Source organism: Quercus suber, unplaced genomic scaffold (assembly GCF_002906115.3).
Source record: "Quercus suber isolate HL8 unplaced genomic scaffold, Cork oak 2.0 scaffold_529, whole genome shotgun sequence".
Lineage (NCBI taxonomy): Eukaryota > Viridiplantae > Streptophyta > Magnoliopsida > Fagales > Fagaceae > Quercus > Quercus suber.
In genome coordinates this window covers 490,521-508,434 of record NW_027069978.1, presented here as the reverse complement: position 1 = coordinate 508,434, position 17,914 = coordinate 490,521, and the positions used below count along the sequence as shown (strand labels likewise).

Below are 17,914 nucleotides of genomic sequence, written 5' to 3'. Positions count from 1 at the left end.
AAAATAGTATTTTGACTCTTTTTGAGTGTTAAAGTAGCATTATTTTTGAAGAAGCCAGATGATGAATGCTCTTATGTGACATTATGTGTATTCTCATGTAACAATAAAAGGAAGCACTATTTTTTAAGTAAGTAATCAATAAATAGAATTAATTATTATAAAAAAAAAAATAAAGTGTATTTTGGGTTCTTGAAGGCTTGCACCTCGATTTAGGACATGAATAAGAATAGAACTAATCTTTTGTTAATTTCACGGCAGTGGCGAAGCCAGGAATTTAGGTCAGGGGGGGCAAGATTAAAAGATAAGATTGAAAGTAAAAAATTAATCTAAAAAAATTAATCAATATTAATAACAAAATAAATAAACTGCTATATGATAATGTAATTATCATACAGAATCTAACATAAAATGTAAACTTTAATTTATTTTTTTACACCTAGCTTATTTTACTCAATTGCCCTCGACGATTTTTCATATTTTGAAACCGCTGTATGATTTTTTCATACTCAATAGTCTTGAATATATCTTTCTCAATGTATGTGACTAAGCAATCATTCATTCATTGATTTCCTATTCGATTGCGTAATCGATTTTTAATTATATTCATTGCCGAAAAAACTCTTTCAACATTAACTGTTGTAATGTAACTAGCAAGATCAATGCCAAAGTCACTAATGGATATGAAACATCTTTTTTAATTTTTTTAATTATTACCAAGTGAGACCCATGGTTTTATATTATAGTTGTGCGTTTTTGTTTTTAAAAGTCCATCAAGCTACTGGATAGTGTGTTCAAACTCCTATCCTATTCAATGTAGAGATTGTGTTTTTTTTTTTTTAATCATTACTAAGTGGGACCCATTGATTTTATATATTAGAATTGTAGTAGGAGGAGGAGAAGTCTACTGAGTAAAGGTACTGTGAATTGATAAATTTTTTTTTTTTTTTTGTCTGTTGTGTCAAGGGGGGGCCAAATAAGATATTTTAGGTCATTATAATATTATTATATATATGGTTAATGAGCATGACTACAACCAAATAGTATGTACTATCATTTCTTGAGTTGTTATTGTTTAGAATTCTAGTAAGAGGGGTTTTCCCTTGTAATTGCAAATTAAGAAAGATGATACTATTCAAATTTTTATGGTAATAAATGTGGTGACAATTTTTTTCTCCTTTTTCATAATTAATGACCTAGTTTATTGTAATTAATGTATCATAAAAATGATGTCACTAATGAATCCATGTAAAGAATAAGTTAGTCTTTTTAAAATAAAATAAAAATTATTTTTATCTTTTTATGGATACGATAAAATTTCAACCTATGACGTACGTTCACTTCATATGATTAATTTCAAAAAATAAAAAATCAACTTATGGCATCCACTCCATGATTATTTCTCTTTATCATCAAGCTTTGATACCAATTTGGTTTTTAATGTAGGTGGTGCTAGAACCTCAGATCTCATATTCAATAATAAAATGATTTTACTAATTGAATTAACTAGAACCAACCAATAAGTTCGTCCAATTATTGCCACAACTTAGTGTGCATTTGGATATAACGTTTATTGCACGTTTTGCGTTTGGCGTTTGAATAGTGGGACCCATGGCACTGTGCACATTTTAGCCATTCATGCAATTTGTCCATCCTTGCTGGGACCCACATGTACTTTTGTGGTATTAATACCATGTTTCAGCCACTGTGCACTGTGCATGTCTCAACATTTATTTGCGTAACAGTTTGTCCATCCTTGCTGGGATCCACGTGTGCACTGTTTAGTCTAGTTTTAAAATTATTTACTACATTATTTTCAGTTTTCAGTAAAATAAGTGGTATCCAAACGGACCCTTATACGAAAATAAATTATCTCTATCGTTGCACATCATGACATTAATTAATGATAAGTCATAATCATAATGACATGTTCCTTAATTTTTAGCATGCTTACTTGCATAAAATGATTACGGCAGTAATATCTGTTGTGCAAAAACACACTAAACGCTATTATAGCACACCAAATACCATAAAGAGGCCTCCATCCGGTGTGCTATTTAAAAAGAAGTAGCATACTGTATTAACTAGAAAGTGCTTCATATTTTTTTAATCATTTCTCTCTCTTCTCATTCCTTTCACCAATTCCTCTCATATTTTTCAATCATTTCTCTTTCCTCTCTCATGGTTGATTTATATTATTTTAATGGGTTGAATAAAAATATAAGATATAATATATTGGGTGAATTATGAAATTGTGTGTTAAAGTAGAAAAATAGTATTTTGACTCTTTTTGAGTGTTAAAGTAGCATTATTTTTGAAGAAACCAGATGATGAATGCTCTTATGTGACATTATGTGTATTCTCATGTAACAATAAAAGGAAGCACTATTTTTTAAGTAAGTAATCAATAAATAGTATTAATTATTAAAAAATAATAATAAAGTGTATTTTGGGTTCTTGAAGGCTTGCACCTCGATTTAGGACATGAATAAGAATAGAACTAATCTTTTGTTAATTTCACGGTAATCTGTTTCAAAAGAAGTAGAAATAGTTCTAAAAAAATGAAGATTGAAAGTCAGGGAATCTTCTACCGTATTTTCTTTGGGGCTGAAATTTTGTTTTGTTTTGCAGTTCATCTGATGTTTCATTCTAAAAAGAAAAAAAACTGGTATCTACCCCTAACTACGATACTTCTACTTTGAACGGACCATTTTTGTCCTATAAACTGTTCCATTAAGCACAACGACCTTTGAAATGTTTACTTAATGGAAGCTCAATCAATAGACCAATTAATAATTTATTCAAGAAACACAAGACTTTATTATTGATTATTTATTTCTTCAAGAAAGACAAGAATAGAACGAAGATACATAATTAATTAAGCACTTTAGGACTTAATACGAGGATCCCCCTAGTTAAATTTAGAGAAAGGCGCACATTTTCCTTCAAGTGCATAATTTCAGAGAAAGCTGATGTTGTCGCTTATGCACTCATCAAACTCCACAAAAATGCTCTTCTCCACTCATTTGGTAGCTTGAACACGTTTTTCCCCCTGAATATTTGGTAGTTTGCGCTTGTATCAACATGCCATCAACAAAGTAGCTATTTCATATATTCTTATTCCAGCTTAGTTGATTTTTATTTTACAACTTCACCATGACAATTATGAAAATATACTTTAGATTAGTCACATGTTTTCGGCCTGAGTTTTTTTTTTTTAGATGCTTGTCTTCTTAATAATTGAAAATTTTGGCTACATCTCTTTGGCTGGGAATCGTCAGGTGAGTCAGGTCCTATCCTACCTCATCACTTGCCAGGGCTTTAGTATGATGTTTCGTCTCATAGCCACACGTTGTGCAACTTGTGATACCAAATAAGTCATAAGACTCAGAATGAGTGATCATCCATCAAGCCCAGATGTGTAGGGTCTTCCAAGGTTTGCCGGCCCAGAGATTACGTTCCATGTGATATCTATGGCATCGAGGAAGCCATGCAAGCCTGACAAATAAAACGAAGATCAGATTACGATAAAAAATAAAAGTTATGTTAGAATTATAGACATTGGCATTTTATGCCGACAAAATTTCTCCACAAGTACGTATGAGTATACAATGGCCACAAGAGCAGAAACCACAAACCACAATATCAGTTTAAAGGGTCACAACACCTAAAGAAAAGTATATGCATATAGAGCGCTGACTGCCACATGTAGCAATTAGCACCCTAGAAGAATCCTAGATCGAGCTCACACAAGCATGGAACCTCTTGAATCAAAAGCTCCACATGTTCTCATCTTTCCACTTCCAGCACAAGGACATGTCAACTCCATGCTCAATCTAGCTCAGCTTCTTTCACTTGCTGGCCTCAACATCACCTTTCTCAACACCGATCACAACCACAATCGCCTTGTCCTTCACACCAATATTCTACACCGTTTTGCATGTTTTCCTGGATTCCAATTCAAGACCATCCCAGATGGCCTTCCAGATGATCACCCACGAGCTGGTGAACGATTCAGGGAAATATTTGATTCCATTAAATTGGTAACTAAGCCATTATTTAGAGAGATGTTGTGTTCTGGTCAGTTAAATTCAGCTACTGGACAGTCAGTGACTTGCATTATAGCAGATGGAATCTTGAGCTTTCCTATTGATGTTGGCAATGAGCTTGGAATTCCAGTCATTCATTTTCGTACAGCCAGTGCTTGCTACTTCTGGGCTTGCTTTTGTATTCAAGATATGATAGAAGCTGGTGAACTTCCCATTAGAGGTAATTAATCTTTTTCACTCTGTCATGTGGCATCCATTAGCAAATTCGTATTTGCTTTCTTGTTTAATTACATTAAAAATTTTAAAATATTTTTCATAATTATTGTAGTGACTATTGTTATTGGTGCATAAAATACAATGTGTGTTATCAATAATTTCATATTAATATGATATTACAGCAATCACAATTGTACATATCAATCACAATTTATTATTCTAAAGTGTTAACATCTCACAATACTGTTTGAACATAACTAGAATTTTCTCAGTTACAATATGAATAATTCTATGATAGTTTTATCATTTTTTACTAATTAAAAATATTAGTAAAATTTGTTGCTAATGTTTGTTTCGTTTCTCCACAAAGAAATATTGAGTCAAATTTCTTACTAATGAGAAGTATGGTAACCACTCTAGAAAATGAAGACATGGACCGCCTAATAAGAAGTGTCCCAGGTATGGAAACTTTTCTCCGAATCCGAGACTTACCTAGTGCTTGCCAAGTAAGCAACCTAGCAGACCCAAGTCTTCAACGCGTTGCAAATAAGACTGTGCAATCCCCTCGAGCTCATGCACTCATACTCAACACATTTGAAGATTTAGAAGGACCTATAGTCTCCCACATTCGCACAAAATGTCCCAAAATTTATACCATTGGACCCCTCCATGCAATACTTAAATCTAAACTTGAATCCAAAACAACATTGTTGCAATCTCAGTCTCCAAATAGCCTCTTTGAGGTGGACAGAAGCTGCATGGTGTGGCTTGATGCTCAACCTTTGAAATCTGTAATATATGTTAGCTTTGGAAGCATTACAGTCATGACAAAGGACAAGCTCATGGAGTTTTGGTACGGTTTGGTTAACAGCAAGAAGCGCTTTTTATGGGCCATAAGGCCCGACTTGGTGATCCAAAAAGATGGTGAAGGTCAAATTCCAGTGGAACTAGTTGAAGGGACAAAGGATAGAGGGTATATGGTGGGTTGGGTCCCACAAGAGGAGGTCTTGGTCCACCAAGCTGTAGGTGGATTTTTGACTCATAGTGGATGGAACTCTATCTTAGAGAGCATAGTGGCTAGGGTGCCCATGATTTGTTGGCCTTACTTTGCTGATCAACAAATAAATAGTAGGTTTGTGAGTGAGGTTTGGAAATTGGGAATGGACATGAAGGATGTGTGTGATAGAGTTATGGTAGAAAAAATGGTGAATCATCTGATGGAGGAGGCGAGGGAGATTTTCATGAAATCAATTGCTGAGAAGGCTAGGTTGGCAAATGAAAGTGTGAGTGAAGGTGGGTCCTCTTACTGTAATTTGGACCATTTGATTAAGGATATAAGATTAATGAGCATGGCTACAACAAAATAGTATGTACTATCATTTCTTGAGTTGTTATTGTTTAAAATTTTAGTACCAAGTGGTTTTCCTTAGTAATTGCAGATTAAGAAAGATGGCACTATTCAAATTTTTATGGTCATAACTGTGGCGACACATTTTTTTTACCTACTTTTTCATGATTAATGACTTGATTTATTGTAATTAATTTGCCATAAAAATGATGCCACTAATGAATTCATGTAAAAGGTTAGTCCAAGTTTATTTTTATCATTATTTTAAAATATGATAGTATTTCAAATTATGATGTCCACTTCATATGGTTCACCAAAAAAAAAAAAAACCTATAGTGCCTGCTCCAAGATAATTGTCTTTTATTATCAAACCAAGATGCCAATTGGTTTTTATTATCATATATCAAAACTGCTTCATGTGGATTCTAAACGGCCACATTATTTATTTATTTTAATTTTGGGACCGCTAGATATGGAGTTTTTGAAAAAATATATAGATAGCTCTAATTGAACGTGATTACAACACATTGATAATAATAGTGCATCCATATTGGTAGCATTTGTTACACAACATATACACATGTGCAACAAGTTTTAGTCACATGCATCTACCTGTCAAAAATATATATACCACCCCATATATATGTTTTATTTTAATTTCATATAAATATAATATTTCAACGATCACAATTTTATTATTCTAAATTATTAGAGCATTCCCATCAAGGGAGTTAAAATTTTTGAATATACATCACTTTCAATTTCTTTAAAACCTTCTCCCCTCTCCCCTTATGTGTGTTTGTTAAAATACTTAGTATTCTCAAAAGAAGTTAAACAATGAAAAAGCCCAAAGAGCAAATTGGGTTAGAACAAATTTCTAAGATTTCCCATTGGGTTAAATTTGTTTCAACTCTTCTTAGTGCCTTGAGATGGGCTAGAGTAATTATTAGGTATTCTCCAAAATTTGGTGACATGGTACTCTTTCCTCTCACATTCATGATAAGATCCACCATAAACGGAACAGAAAGGATGACAACATCTCATTATACTTCAAAAATATCTAATAATGTAAAATATATATTTAAATTGACATTGGGCGTTTCCACAAGGATAAATAATAGAGGTTAAATCCCTAATGTCATCACAAAGTTCCCAAATGGCTAATTCAAGGGCGAACTTTGTATTAAGTAATTTACGCCCTAAATATGGCATGCTTAGGAATTAGACCCAATTTATGCCCTAAGTTTTTTTTTTTTTTTTTGAAAAACAAACACACATACACACAAGAGAAAGGGAAAGGAGTTCTAACACAAAGGTACACCACAACTTTACTCAAAAGCCATGGTAACTTTTAAGGGAGGGTATGGCAAATTATATTACACACAACACACTCTTTTAAGCATTGTGGGATAGTTACCCTTTTTTTTTTTTTTTGAGAAACAAACACACACACACAAGGCAAAGGGAAATGGGTTCTAACACAAAGGCATATCACAACTCCACTGAAAAGCTATAGTAACCTTTTATTTACACCCGAAGTAATTAACAAATTCATGAATATGAAATTCTCAAAGAGCATAGTTTGTGCCATTAAATTTGAAGAAAAAAATTGATTGAAATTGGTCCATAGGGTTTGAAATAGACAAATTGCACCATAGTTAAAAGAAAAGAAATATAAACGACAATATGCACTCAATAACAATGCCAATAAACAATTTTCCTGGGAACAAAAATCAAAGAGTGTTAGCAAAGGTGATTCCAAACTGACACATCAACACCACCAAGTCTGTGGCGGTTTCAACCCATTTAATTGTCTGAATAACGAAGTTTTGGCTATCAATGATCCATGTGGTCTTTTGTCAAATGAACAAAAAACTTGAGTGAAGGCCACGTGATTTCCCCCTTATCCTTATGAGCAGATACTCTTTCTATAATAAAAAATTAAGGGCTGTGTTAACTGGCAGTTTTACACACACCTCAAAATAAAATGCAACTAAATTTCCAATAAATACTACTCCTTATCTCTTCGTTGACTTACAACCACAAGTTAGGGAACACACACACAGAATTTAGAACTGTATAGATCGATCGAGCTAGAAACTATGGAACAAGGGTCACAAGTTCCTCATGTTATCATCTTTCCCCTTCCAGCACTGGGACCTGTTAACTCCACGCTCAAGCTAGCTGAGCTTCTTTCACTTGCTGGCCTCAACATCACCTTCCTCAACACCGATTTCAACCACGATCGCCTTGTCCTTCACTCCAATATTCTAGACCGTTTTGCTTCTTTTCCTGGGTTCCAATTCAAGACCATCTCTGATGGACTTCCAGCTGATCACCCAAGAGCTGGTGATCGATTCATGGAATTGTTTGATTCCTTTAAATTGGTTACGAAGCCACTGTTTAGAGAGATGCTGTGTTCAGGTCAGTTGGACTCAATTACTGGAGAGTCAGTGACTTGTATCATAGCCGATGGGATCTTGAGCTTTCCTATTGATGTTGGGCATGAGCTTGGCATTCCAGTCATTTCCATACGTACCATCAGTGCTTGCTCCTTCTGGGCTTTCTTCTCTATTCAAGATATAATAGAAGCTGGAGAGCTTCCCAGTAGAGGTATGTACGCATCTTTCACACTTTAGCATGGCATCTTTGCAAATTCGTATCTGCTTTCTTGTAATTCCCATTAATTTCTTCATTATTATAAACGGACAAAGATCTGTCTACAAGCTTCATGCTCTTTCATGTTTTACCAATTAAAGTCGGTCACGCTTTTTTTTTTTTTTTTAGACATTCCAAAATGAAATACTTGATGCAATATATTTTTTTTTTATACAATATTCAAGATAGTATTTCTATACTAATTTTTTATTTTCATTTCTATTTCAGGTTTTTTCTAACTTAGTAACTTATATTTTTTATAAAATTAAATAAATAAATTAAGCAAACGTATGACTTATCTACTAAAAATACTGTAAAATATATAAATTAAAGTAAAAAACTATACTTAGTTCAGTCATGGTTTAGCGACAATTAAATAATATATGGACAAAATTATTTATAAAATTGAAATTACAACCTTACTCAATATCTTTTTATTGGAAATAAATTTTGACAAATCTACCATTAGATTATATTTACTTCTTATATCCTTCATGCTTGCAAAAATTTTAGAAAATTAAAAATTAATAGCTATGTTATTAATAAATTGTTTAAATTGCAAGTTTTTGTAGTTTAAAATTATGCATAACATATAAATTTATAGATCATATAGTAAATAATATCTGATTGACATAAAATTTGATATATGAATTAAGTGTATAAAGAATATGCAATTCAACGATTAGATTTTTAAAATATATAGTTATGTTTATTTTATTGAGTAACCTATAGCTAAACTTTGTCCATAATATATAATTCCTAGTATGTTTTATTATTTTAACTTTTATGTATTGCACATGCTATCAAGACAATGACCCTTTGTGGGTTCCAAACCTTAATTGGTGAAGCTTATGTGTGTGTATATGTTTCTCAAAAAAACAAAAACAAAAAACAAAAAAAAAAAGATAATTGTACCACATTTCTTAAGAGAGTGTTATGTGTAGTATAATTTGCTCCACTCTCCCTAAAAAGTTACTATGATTTTGAGTGAAGTTGTGATGTGTCTTTATGTTAGAATCTCTATCTCACTCCCTTGTGTGTGTGTTTGTTTCTTAAGAAATAAAAAATAAAAATAAAAAGAGTTTATATGCTATCCTATCTAGGCCCCCAAAAAACAAAACAAAAGAAGAAGGCGACAACGTCTTTTGATTGTCATGAGCTATACTTTTAATGAAAACATTTATTTAGCACCTCAAAAAGTTACTTTATCTATTTTACTACCTCATTTTACTATACACCCAATATCAAATGTTCTATTTTTTTTTTTTATCACTTCATTTAAAATAATATAAACAACTTATTAAAATAATAAGAAAGAAAGAAAATTTGAGTTTTTTAATTAAAGGAAGTGATATAATTTAAATAAAATATTCTTTTATTTTTAACAACTTGCTACAGTCAACCAATATTTATACTAGTTTACTATAATTACAAAAAGTTTAGTTTTAATTAGCTTCTCCAATAACACATAATTTTTTTTTTGTTTTTGATGGTAAAATTGGTTTTTTGCTAAAAAGCAATCATCATATATTGTAAATGTTTTTATTGTTTTTGTTAAGTTTTTTAGTTAGATAGTTGTTATTTGGATTTGACTAATTAGGCTTAATGGGGAGAATGGGGCCTAAGGTTTTGGAAGGGGAGGCCAACTACAAAAATAAAATATATAATAACTAAAAAAAGTTTAGACTAGGGGAGCTCGGGCCCACCTAGGTCTATCCTCAATTGAAAGATAATAATAGTTTTTTTCTTTTCTTTCTTTGTGGGTAGAAATTCATTTGTTTCTTATTGCCCTAAATGGATGTCAGTTAGGGTGTATTTGGTTGGGTTGAAAACAGGGTGGATAAAAAATATAAGAGAGAAAATTAAGTAATGTGTGTTTGGTTGGAATGGGAGAGAAAAAGAGAAAAAGTGGTGGAGCCTAGTAATTTTCTGTCCAGGCTCACCAAAAATTTACCACTCCAATTTGGAGAGAAAATACCTAGCAATATTTTGGACAAAATTGTCCAGGCGAACGTTAAAAGCTTTTTAATCTTTCTGTCCGTTTCTTCTCTGTTTCTTTTGTCATTCGGTTTCCTTCTTCATCTGTGTTGTTGCTTGATCCTTTCTTTGATCTTTTTTTTCTTTTGCGCTTATCTTCGCGTTTTTCTTTTTTCTTTTTTCTTTTTCTTTTTTTTTTCCTTCTTCTGTGCTTATCCTTTCTTCGGTTTTTTACCTTTTCTTTTCTTTTCTTTTTTGACGTAATTTTTTCTTTTCTTATATCATGTGCAGAATGTTTCTTTTCTCAAACAGTTAGTTGGGTTTTTTTTTAATAAAAAAATTTTGGGTTTTTTTTTTTTTAATGTATGATTCTTTTTTTTCTTTTGCGCTTATCTTCGCGTTTTTCTTTTTTCTTTTTTCTTTTTCTTTTTTTTTTCCTTCTTCTGTGCTTATCCTTTCTTCGGTTTTTTACCTTTTCTTTTCTTTTCTTTTTTGACGTAATTTTTTCTTTTCTTATATCATGTGCAGAATGTTTCTTTTCTCAAACAGTTAGTTGGGTTTTTTTTTAATAAAAAAATTTTGGGTTTTTTTTTTTTTTTAATGTATGAATGAAGTACAATTCATAAACAATTTTTTAATAAAAAAATGTGTTACTTTTTTGTTTTATTTAATAAGGATATAACTGCAAATTTATACCAACTTCAATTTTCATCCTTTCATTTTTCTTTTCAGCCAAACAAATAAGTTTTTCATTTTCGTTCTTCCCTCTGTGTGTGTGTGTGTTTGTTTCTCAAAAAAAATAAATAAATAAGTTTTTCATCTCTCAACTTTTCTATCCTTCTAAGTAAACATATACTTCTAACTAAACATATACGAAAGAAAACTAAATCATTTCTTTCCTCTTACTTTTCTATCTCTTCCCCTTTCTATCCTACCAATTTTCCACCCTTCGAACCATACCGTTATTTTAAATAGCTCAAAATTATTGTTCACAATGTTTTTTGGACAGAGCTAAAATATTATCATTTCAAACATATGAATAAGTACACGATACCTCTATGATTTTTTACAAATTTAAAATATAGTGAATTAAATTTGACATAGACCTCTTGTGTTTTCCTGGAGTTATTCTTTTAATTAAAGCATTTTGATTGCCCCCTCCCGCCCCCAAAAAAATGTACGGATATATCACCATGTATATCATGAAAAAGCAATTCAACTAGTAAAGTATCCTTTCAAAAAAATATAATGCAAAATCAAAGTGTACGAAACTTCATGAGTAGACTCAAAGATATTTTGCATGAATATAAGATAGCTAGAAGTAGACAATGTAATTTAATGGATAAATTTGTAAGTAAAACATTTAAAAAAAAAAAAATTGGGTTGTATAACAAAAAATCGCACCATGTATAAGTTGAACCCAACTCTCTCTCTTATATATTTTGTTAGCTTTTTTAGGTTGAACATTTGTTTAGTTCATGAGCAAAAATAAACATAGAGACAAATTTGTTATTACTAACGAGGTCTACATTAACCACTCTAGGACATGAAGACATGGATCGCCTTATAACAAGTGTGCCAGGTATGGAAACTTTTCTCCGACTCCGAGACTTACCTAGTATTTGTCGAACCAACAACTTAGAAGACCCAAATCTCCAACATAATGCATACGCTAATAGACAATCTGTTCAAGCCCATGGACTCATACTCAACACATTTGAAGATCTAGAAGGACCTATACTCTCCCACATACGATCTCAATGTCCCAAGGTCTATACCCTTGGACCCCTACACACATTCTTGAAATTTAGGCTTGAATCTGAAAATGCCTTATTGCAATCTCCAGCTCCAAATAGCATATACAAAGTGGACAAAAGCTGCATCGAATGGCTCAATGCTCAACCTCTGAAGTCTGTAATCTACATAAGCTTTGGAAGCATTACAGTCTTGACAAGAGACGAGCTAAAGGAGTTTTGGTATGGTTTGGTTAATAGTAAGAAGCGCTTCTTATGGGTAATACGGCCAGATTTGGTGGCCCAAAAAGATGATGAAGGTCAAATTCCTATGGAGTTACTAGAAGGGACAAAGGACATGGGTTATATAGTGGATTGGGCCCCACAAGAAGAGGTTTTGGCTCACCAAGCCGTAGGTGGGTTTTTGACTCATAGTGGGTGGAACTCAACCTTAGAGAGTATAGTAGCAGGAGTGCCCATGATTTGTTGGTCTTACTTTTATGATCAGCAAGTGAATAGTAGGTTTGTGAGTGAGGTTTGGAAATTGGGGATGGACATGAAGGATGTGTGTGATAGAGTCATTATAGAAAAAATGGTGAATGATTTGATGGGGGAGAAGAGGGATGTGTTCATGAAATCAACAGTTGAGATGGCTAGATTGGCAAACGAAAGTGTGAGTGAAGGTGGGTCTTCATATTGTAATTTGAACCGTTTGATCGAGGATATAAGACTAATGAGCGTGACTGCAGTAAAATAATCTGAGCTTGAGTCTACTTCTTGGAATTCAAGTTCATCCAATGTGTAACTGTGTTATATGACTATGTTTTAATTAGATTGCTTACTATGGGATATTTGATATGATAGGTTTTTCCACAACCCATATTTGTAATTTAAAAGTACTTTTTTTCCCCTTTATGAACTCCTTTGTATGTTGTTTCTAGTTTTATAATATTGCCCTTTTTGTAAAAAGAAAAAAAAATGCCATGAATTTTTTTTTTTAAATGGCATTTTTAGTAATTTTTGTACCCCCATTTTCAATTAACTAGGTTGGGCAATTATCCATATCGCTACAATCAAATAGTATAATGGAGAGATGATAAGGCATTGCAAGTGATAGTGAGAAACCACGATTTTATGTTATACACTGCTTTAAAGTTTAAACCAATAAGAGCATTTGCATTAAAACTCTCAAAAGCTAAAAATACTATTTTTTATTATCTCATTCCAAAAAAGTACACTACAATAAAGGTTGGTGTTAGTGTTAAAAATTTTAGCATCTAAGTTATAGTGGACTGCTATGTATAAGAGCATCACCATCAGTTTTTTTATAAAAAATATCATTTTAACACATCAAAAACCTCATTTATTATTTTAACACACCATTTTACAATTCACTATTTATCATATATTCTATTCTACAATTCAATACATTAAAATAATATATACAATAAATTAAAATAATATTAACACAATACCAGTCCAAACAGCCACCAACCAAACACCTGTGCCACCACCCAAAACTACCAAAATAAAACCCCAAAATCAACCCCCCACCACACACAGCCTACCAGCAACACCACCACCATCACCACCCGCAGCCCACCTACAACCACCACCACCCAAAACTTCCAAATTAAAGCCCCAAATCAACCCACCACCACCCACAACTTGCTAGCAACACCACCACCATCACCACCCACAACTCACTTGCAACCACCACCACCCAAATTAAAAGGGGTTTAGTTGGGTTTTTTTTTTTTTTTTTATATATATATATAATATATACAAAAACAAAAAATGTTGAGATGAACCTGCGGTTGGGCAAGAGCCAGCTTGGTGAGATCGGCCTCGGGGCATGATCAACCACTGCTAGCGAGATCGGCCTCGGGGCATGATCGTCCATTGCTGGCGAGATCGACCTCGAGTTGAGCAGTGGTGGCGAGATCGGCCTCGGGGCTAGGCAGCGACAACGGCTTGGTGAAGTCTGCTACTCAGTGAGATCAGCGATAGATAAGGACGGTGGTGTGCTTTAGAGAAAGGAAGAAAGGAGAAGCTGAGAGTGAGAATGAACAAGGAAGAGACACTCAGCGCGGATGGGAGAGAGAAAAGACAAGTGAGAGAGGAGAGAGAAAAGTAAGAATAAAAAAAGATTAAAAATTTATACCATTTTCGTTCGTACCGTGCCAAACATAAAGTAATATTGTAGTATGTCTCAAAATTTTGACACATTTAACACACTTGATGATGCTTTGTTTTTGGTGTTTGATGTGTCAAATGCCAAATATTATAGCATTTAACACATTTAACACACCTGATAGTGATGCTCTGACAGTCTACTGTAGCTCTAATCTTATAAATATAATAATATTTTAATACTACTTTAAGTAAAATATCTTTTTTCTCTCTCACTATTCCTCTTTTCTTCTCACCAGACTCTCTCTCACTATCTTTTCTTCTCTCTCTCTCACTATTTTTAATTAATGAAGCGGTAAAAAATATAAAACCTTTGATACTGAGTGTATTGTAAAGCGAGTTCTTAAAATAAATAAAGTAAATTTTTGAGATACTAAATGCTAAATTTTTTGAGATCTTTGATGAGAATGTTCTAAGGTCAAAACGTTGGATGAATGCTTGGATACATTATATTTTGCATTATGTAAGAAGTTGCATCAAGTCAGAAGATTAACTGTGATATATAAGACCTTTCTATTTTTTCTAGTCAATAACACATTTGTTTAGATTTAAGAGACTTCAAAGAGAATACTGAATGTACCAATAATCAGAGAGTACAAGGAGTATCTGTGCTTTCCATTACTTGTTTTTGGGAGTCAAGTAAATTAAAAGACACCAACCGAAAGGAGACCGACAGCTACTGGAACAAATTCAAACCTTTTAAAGAAACAAAATTCACAAACAATAAGGGAACTTTACTTTATATTAAGTGATAAAGTAAAGACTAAAGAGTAACAATATAGGTCTAGCAAAATTTTCTTCAAAAAAAAAAAAAAAAAAAAAAATGTAGTGATCAGTGGTGAGATAGAAGAGAAACAATTAGTTCGATCCGGTAGTTAATTAATGCAGTTTTGTGAGTCTGGCAGTAAAAATCAATAAAACAACATGCTTTAGCGGTGAAGTTCCAGTGAAGCATTACACGTCTAGCATTAGAAGAATGGTGCTTTTTTTGCTGAGAATATAAGAATAGTAATAGAACTCGCTTTTAGGCTTTTGGCAATAAGGTAATAGTTCTTCTCAAAAAAAAAAAAAAAAAAATTATTAGTCCAACGGTAAGATATCTATAAAACCATCACTACAAAAAACGCATTTTTTAGCTACGTTTTACAAAAACAAGGCTATAGGGGGTAATTTGAACCGCGTTTGTAAAAACGCAGCTCCACCCTTGACGTATAGCTGTGTTTACTAAACGCGGCTATAGACCAGCTCTGAAGCCGTATTTTGTGATGTTGAGGTTGCGTTTAGCTGGGTAGGACTTAAGCTGCGTTTTTAAAAACACGGCTATAGACCCATTCGGGATTTTTTTTTTTTTTTTTTTTTTTCAATATGTCTAGAGTGTCTAGAGCTGTGTTTAATAAACGTGCTTAAACATTTATAGAGCTGCGTTTGATTAAACGCGGCTTAAGCATTTAGTAAAAAATTAAAAAAAAATTTAAAAAAAAAAATACAACAACAACAAAGGCTCAGCTCACACAAACACACCCTATCAACCAAAACAGCCCGAACAAGAAGAAGCAGCTCAAAACGACGCCACTGCAAGTCTACTCCGATCATGGCCTTCTCATCTCGCCTTTTGTCCAAATCCAAACAGGTCTGTCACTCACTTTCTCCTATTCCCAGTCCGAATACCGATATTCCTATCCCTGTTTTGCTTTTCTCAAATCTTCGATTTTGTTGACCAAGTTTTTTTTTTTTTGGTGAGTCTTGAATCTGTTTGGATACTATGAAAATACAAACTTTTAAGGGATGACAAAGAGAATCATGTATTAGATCTGCGAAATGATGACTTTTTGTTTCCATTTCTTACTAACCAAACAGTGTGTTAGGATTTCTTTGTTCGATGGATTATTATTGTGGATCTGTTGGGTCTGTAGAAGTTTAGGGTTTGGAGTGTAGAAAATGGTGGATTGTTAGGGTTTGAAAATTGGGTAAAAGCATGAATTTTTTTTTTCTTTGATGTTTGTGTGTGTGTGTGAGTGGGTTTATCAGTGTTAGAAATTCTATATGTGTAGCAAATGGGTAAAATAATCAGCATGGCAACGATAGTGTAAGGGCAAAAATTGATATTTAGTTGGATTCATCCTTTTGTAAATATATACATTGTGTGATGGGGAATGAAATGGGGAATGAAATGAATAAAAATGAAGGGTGGTTTGTGTTAATGTTTTTTAATCCAAAAACAATATTTTATAGGATTTGGTCCATGCAATGAGTTGACTTTATACTCTATTTTTATTCTTCTTGTTCTTTCTCACTTTTGCTTTTCTTGTAGATACAGTTTTGTGGTAGCCAAATCACCTTTCAACAAACACATGCCAAACAAGCTGATCGCCTTGCTCTAAAGGGAGATGGTAAGTGAATATGAAGGTTTCTTGTTGTTGCCATCAATTATTAGTTCTTTTAAATGCATATTGGTAGCTTTTCATTACATGGCATGTAGGCCTCATTGGTAGCATTAGATTACCCAAACAAATTTTGATAAAATTTTGAGCACCAATTTTGTAATCTCAACAGGTTCCTCAAATCGATTTTCATCCTCATCTTGTAAACATTTAATGGAATTTGATGCTTTCCTAGCTAGCTTTATTTAAGCAATGAAAAACCCTATTGTTTTGATCCCCCAACTTCAACCATTTGTTTCTAGATTTTTGCTTGAGATATGCTTCCTTAGCCCTCTGAATAGCAAGATCTTTATGTGGACAGCAACTTGGGGTAAATGCTTTACATGTGATAGCCTTATTAATATTAGGAGAGAGGCATAATCTTGTCAGATTGTATTGTATGTGTAAAAGTAGTGATGTTTAGATCACTTGCTTGTGCATTGTGAACCTGTGGTGTTGTACTTTTGGCTGTATTTGACAATTGTGGACCTGTGGTGTTGTACTTTTGGATGTACTGCTATTTGTAACTTAATTGTTTGTTTTTGTACCCTTGGTGTAATTATTCAATAATTGCATTGACAACACTCCAAATAACCTCACCCTCAACCTTGTTCTTATAAGAATAGGAGATGCAATTTAAGATAGAGGTTATTGGCAACTTATCTTAGTTTCTTTGTCATTACCTTCTTAATCTACTTATTATTTAGATCCCCAGGTCATTGCACCTTTCACATGGATTAGTAGTAACTAGAATGTCTACTTGTTTAATTGCCATAACGATTGACACATGGCTAATTTTATGCACCTTTAGCTGATACATGTTGTCTCTCCATACGGCTTAACTGACCAATTTAGTGGATGTTTTGTAAGTGTTTGCTTTGTCTCCAACAGAGGTGTTGAATATTAACTCTGATACCATGTTAAATGGAGAATATTATCAAACGCAATGTGTTATACCATGTTGTGTATGCTAGAGTGGATGCGGAAGATGAAGCATAGAATAGGAACACCAAGAACACGAGGGTTACGTGGTTCAGCCTTGACAGCCTACATCCACGGAGGAATCCCTTAAGGGCTACATCTTTATTGTGTAGGAGTGTAGTACAATAACCTGTGTTACAATGAACCCTAACATGAGTATATATAGGCGACTAAACCCTAGACTACTAGTACAAGCAGGAATGGGCTTGGGCCTATTACATTGGGCTAATATATGTTTAATATATATCTCTAACACCCTCCCTCAAACTCAAGGCGGAAGCTCGATGAAGGCTTGAGGTTGGATAAGCATGAGAAGATCACTTGGAGATGCCTTGAAGAATG

At 33.2% G+C, this 17,914-nt stretch overlaps 2 protein-coding genes and 1 long non-coding RNA gene across 3 annotated transcripts; all 3 read left to right on the top strand.

Annotated features, from left to right (window-relative positions):
- Positions 1–3,696: 3,696 nt before the first annotated feature.
- LOC111984070 (7-deoxyloganetic acid glucosyltransferase) lies at positions 3,697–5,692 on the top strand. Its single transcript, XM_024015697.2, is given in 2 exon segments — positions 3,697–4,266; positions 4,683–5,692. Coding segments are annotated over 2 exon segments (1,524 nt in total). The 5' UTR covers positions 3,697–3,752.
- A 1,883-nt stretch (positions 5,693–7,575) lies between these two features.
- Positions 7,576–12,889, top strand: LOC111984066 (7-deoxyloganetic acid glucosyltransferase). The gene is made up of 2 exons (XM_024015692.2): positions 7,576–8,223; positions 11,789–12,889. Exons 1-2 carry the CDS (start codon positions 7,713–7,715, stop codon positions 12,733–12,735), a joined length of 1,458 nt encoding a protein of 485 aa, XP_023871460.2. The 5' UTR covers positions 7,576–7,712; the 3' UTR covers positions 12,736–12,889.
- A 2,740-nt stretch (positions 12,890–15,629) lies between these two features.
- LOC136063453 (uncharacterized) lies at positions 15,630–17,486 on the top strand. Its single transcript, XR_010625112.1, has 3 exons — positions 15,630–15,801; positions 16,483–16,561; positions 17,462–17,486. It is a non-coding gene; the product is annotated as an uncharacterized LOC136063453 (long non-coding RNA).
- Positions 17,487–17,914: the final 428 nt, after the last annotated feature.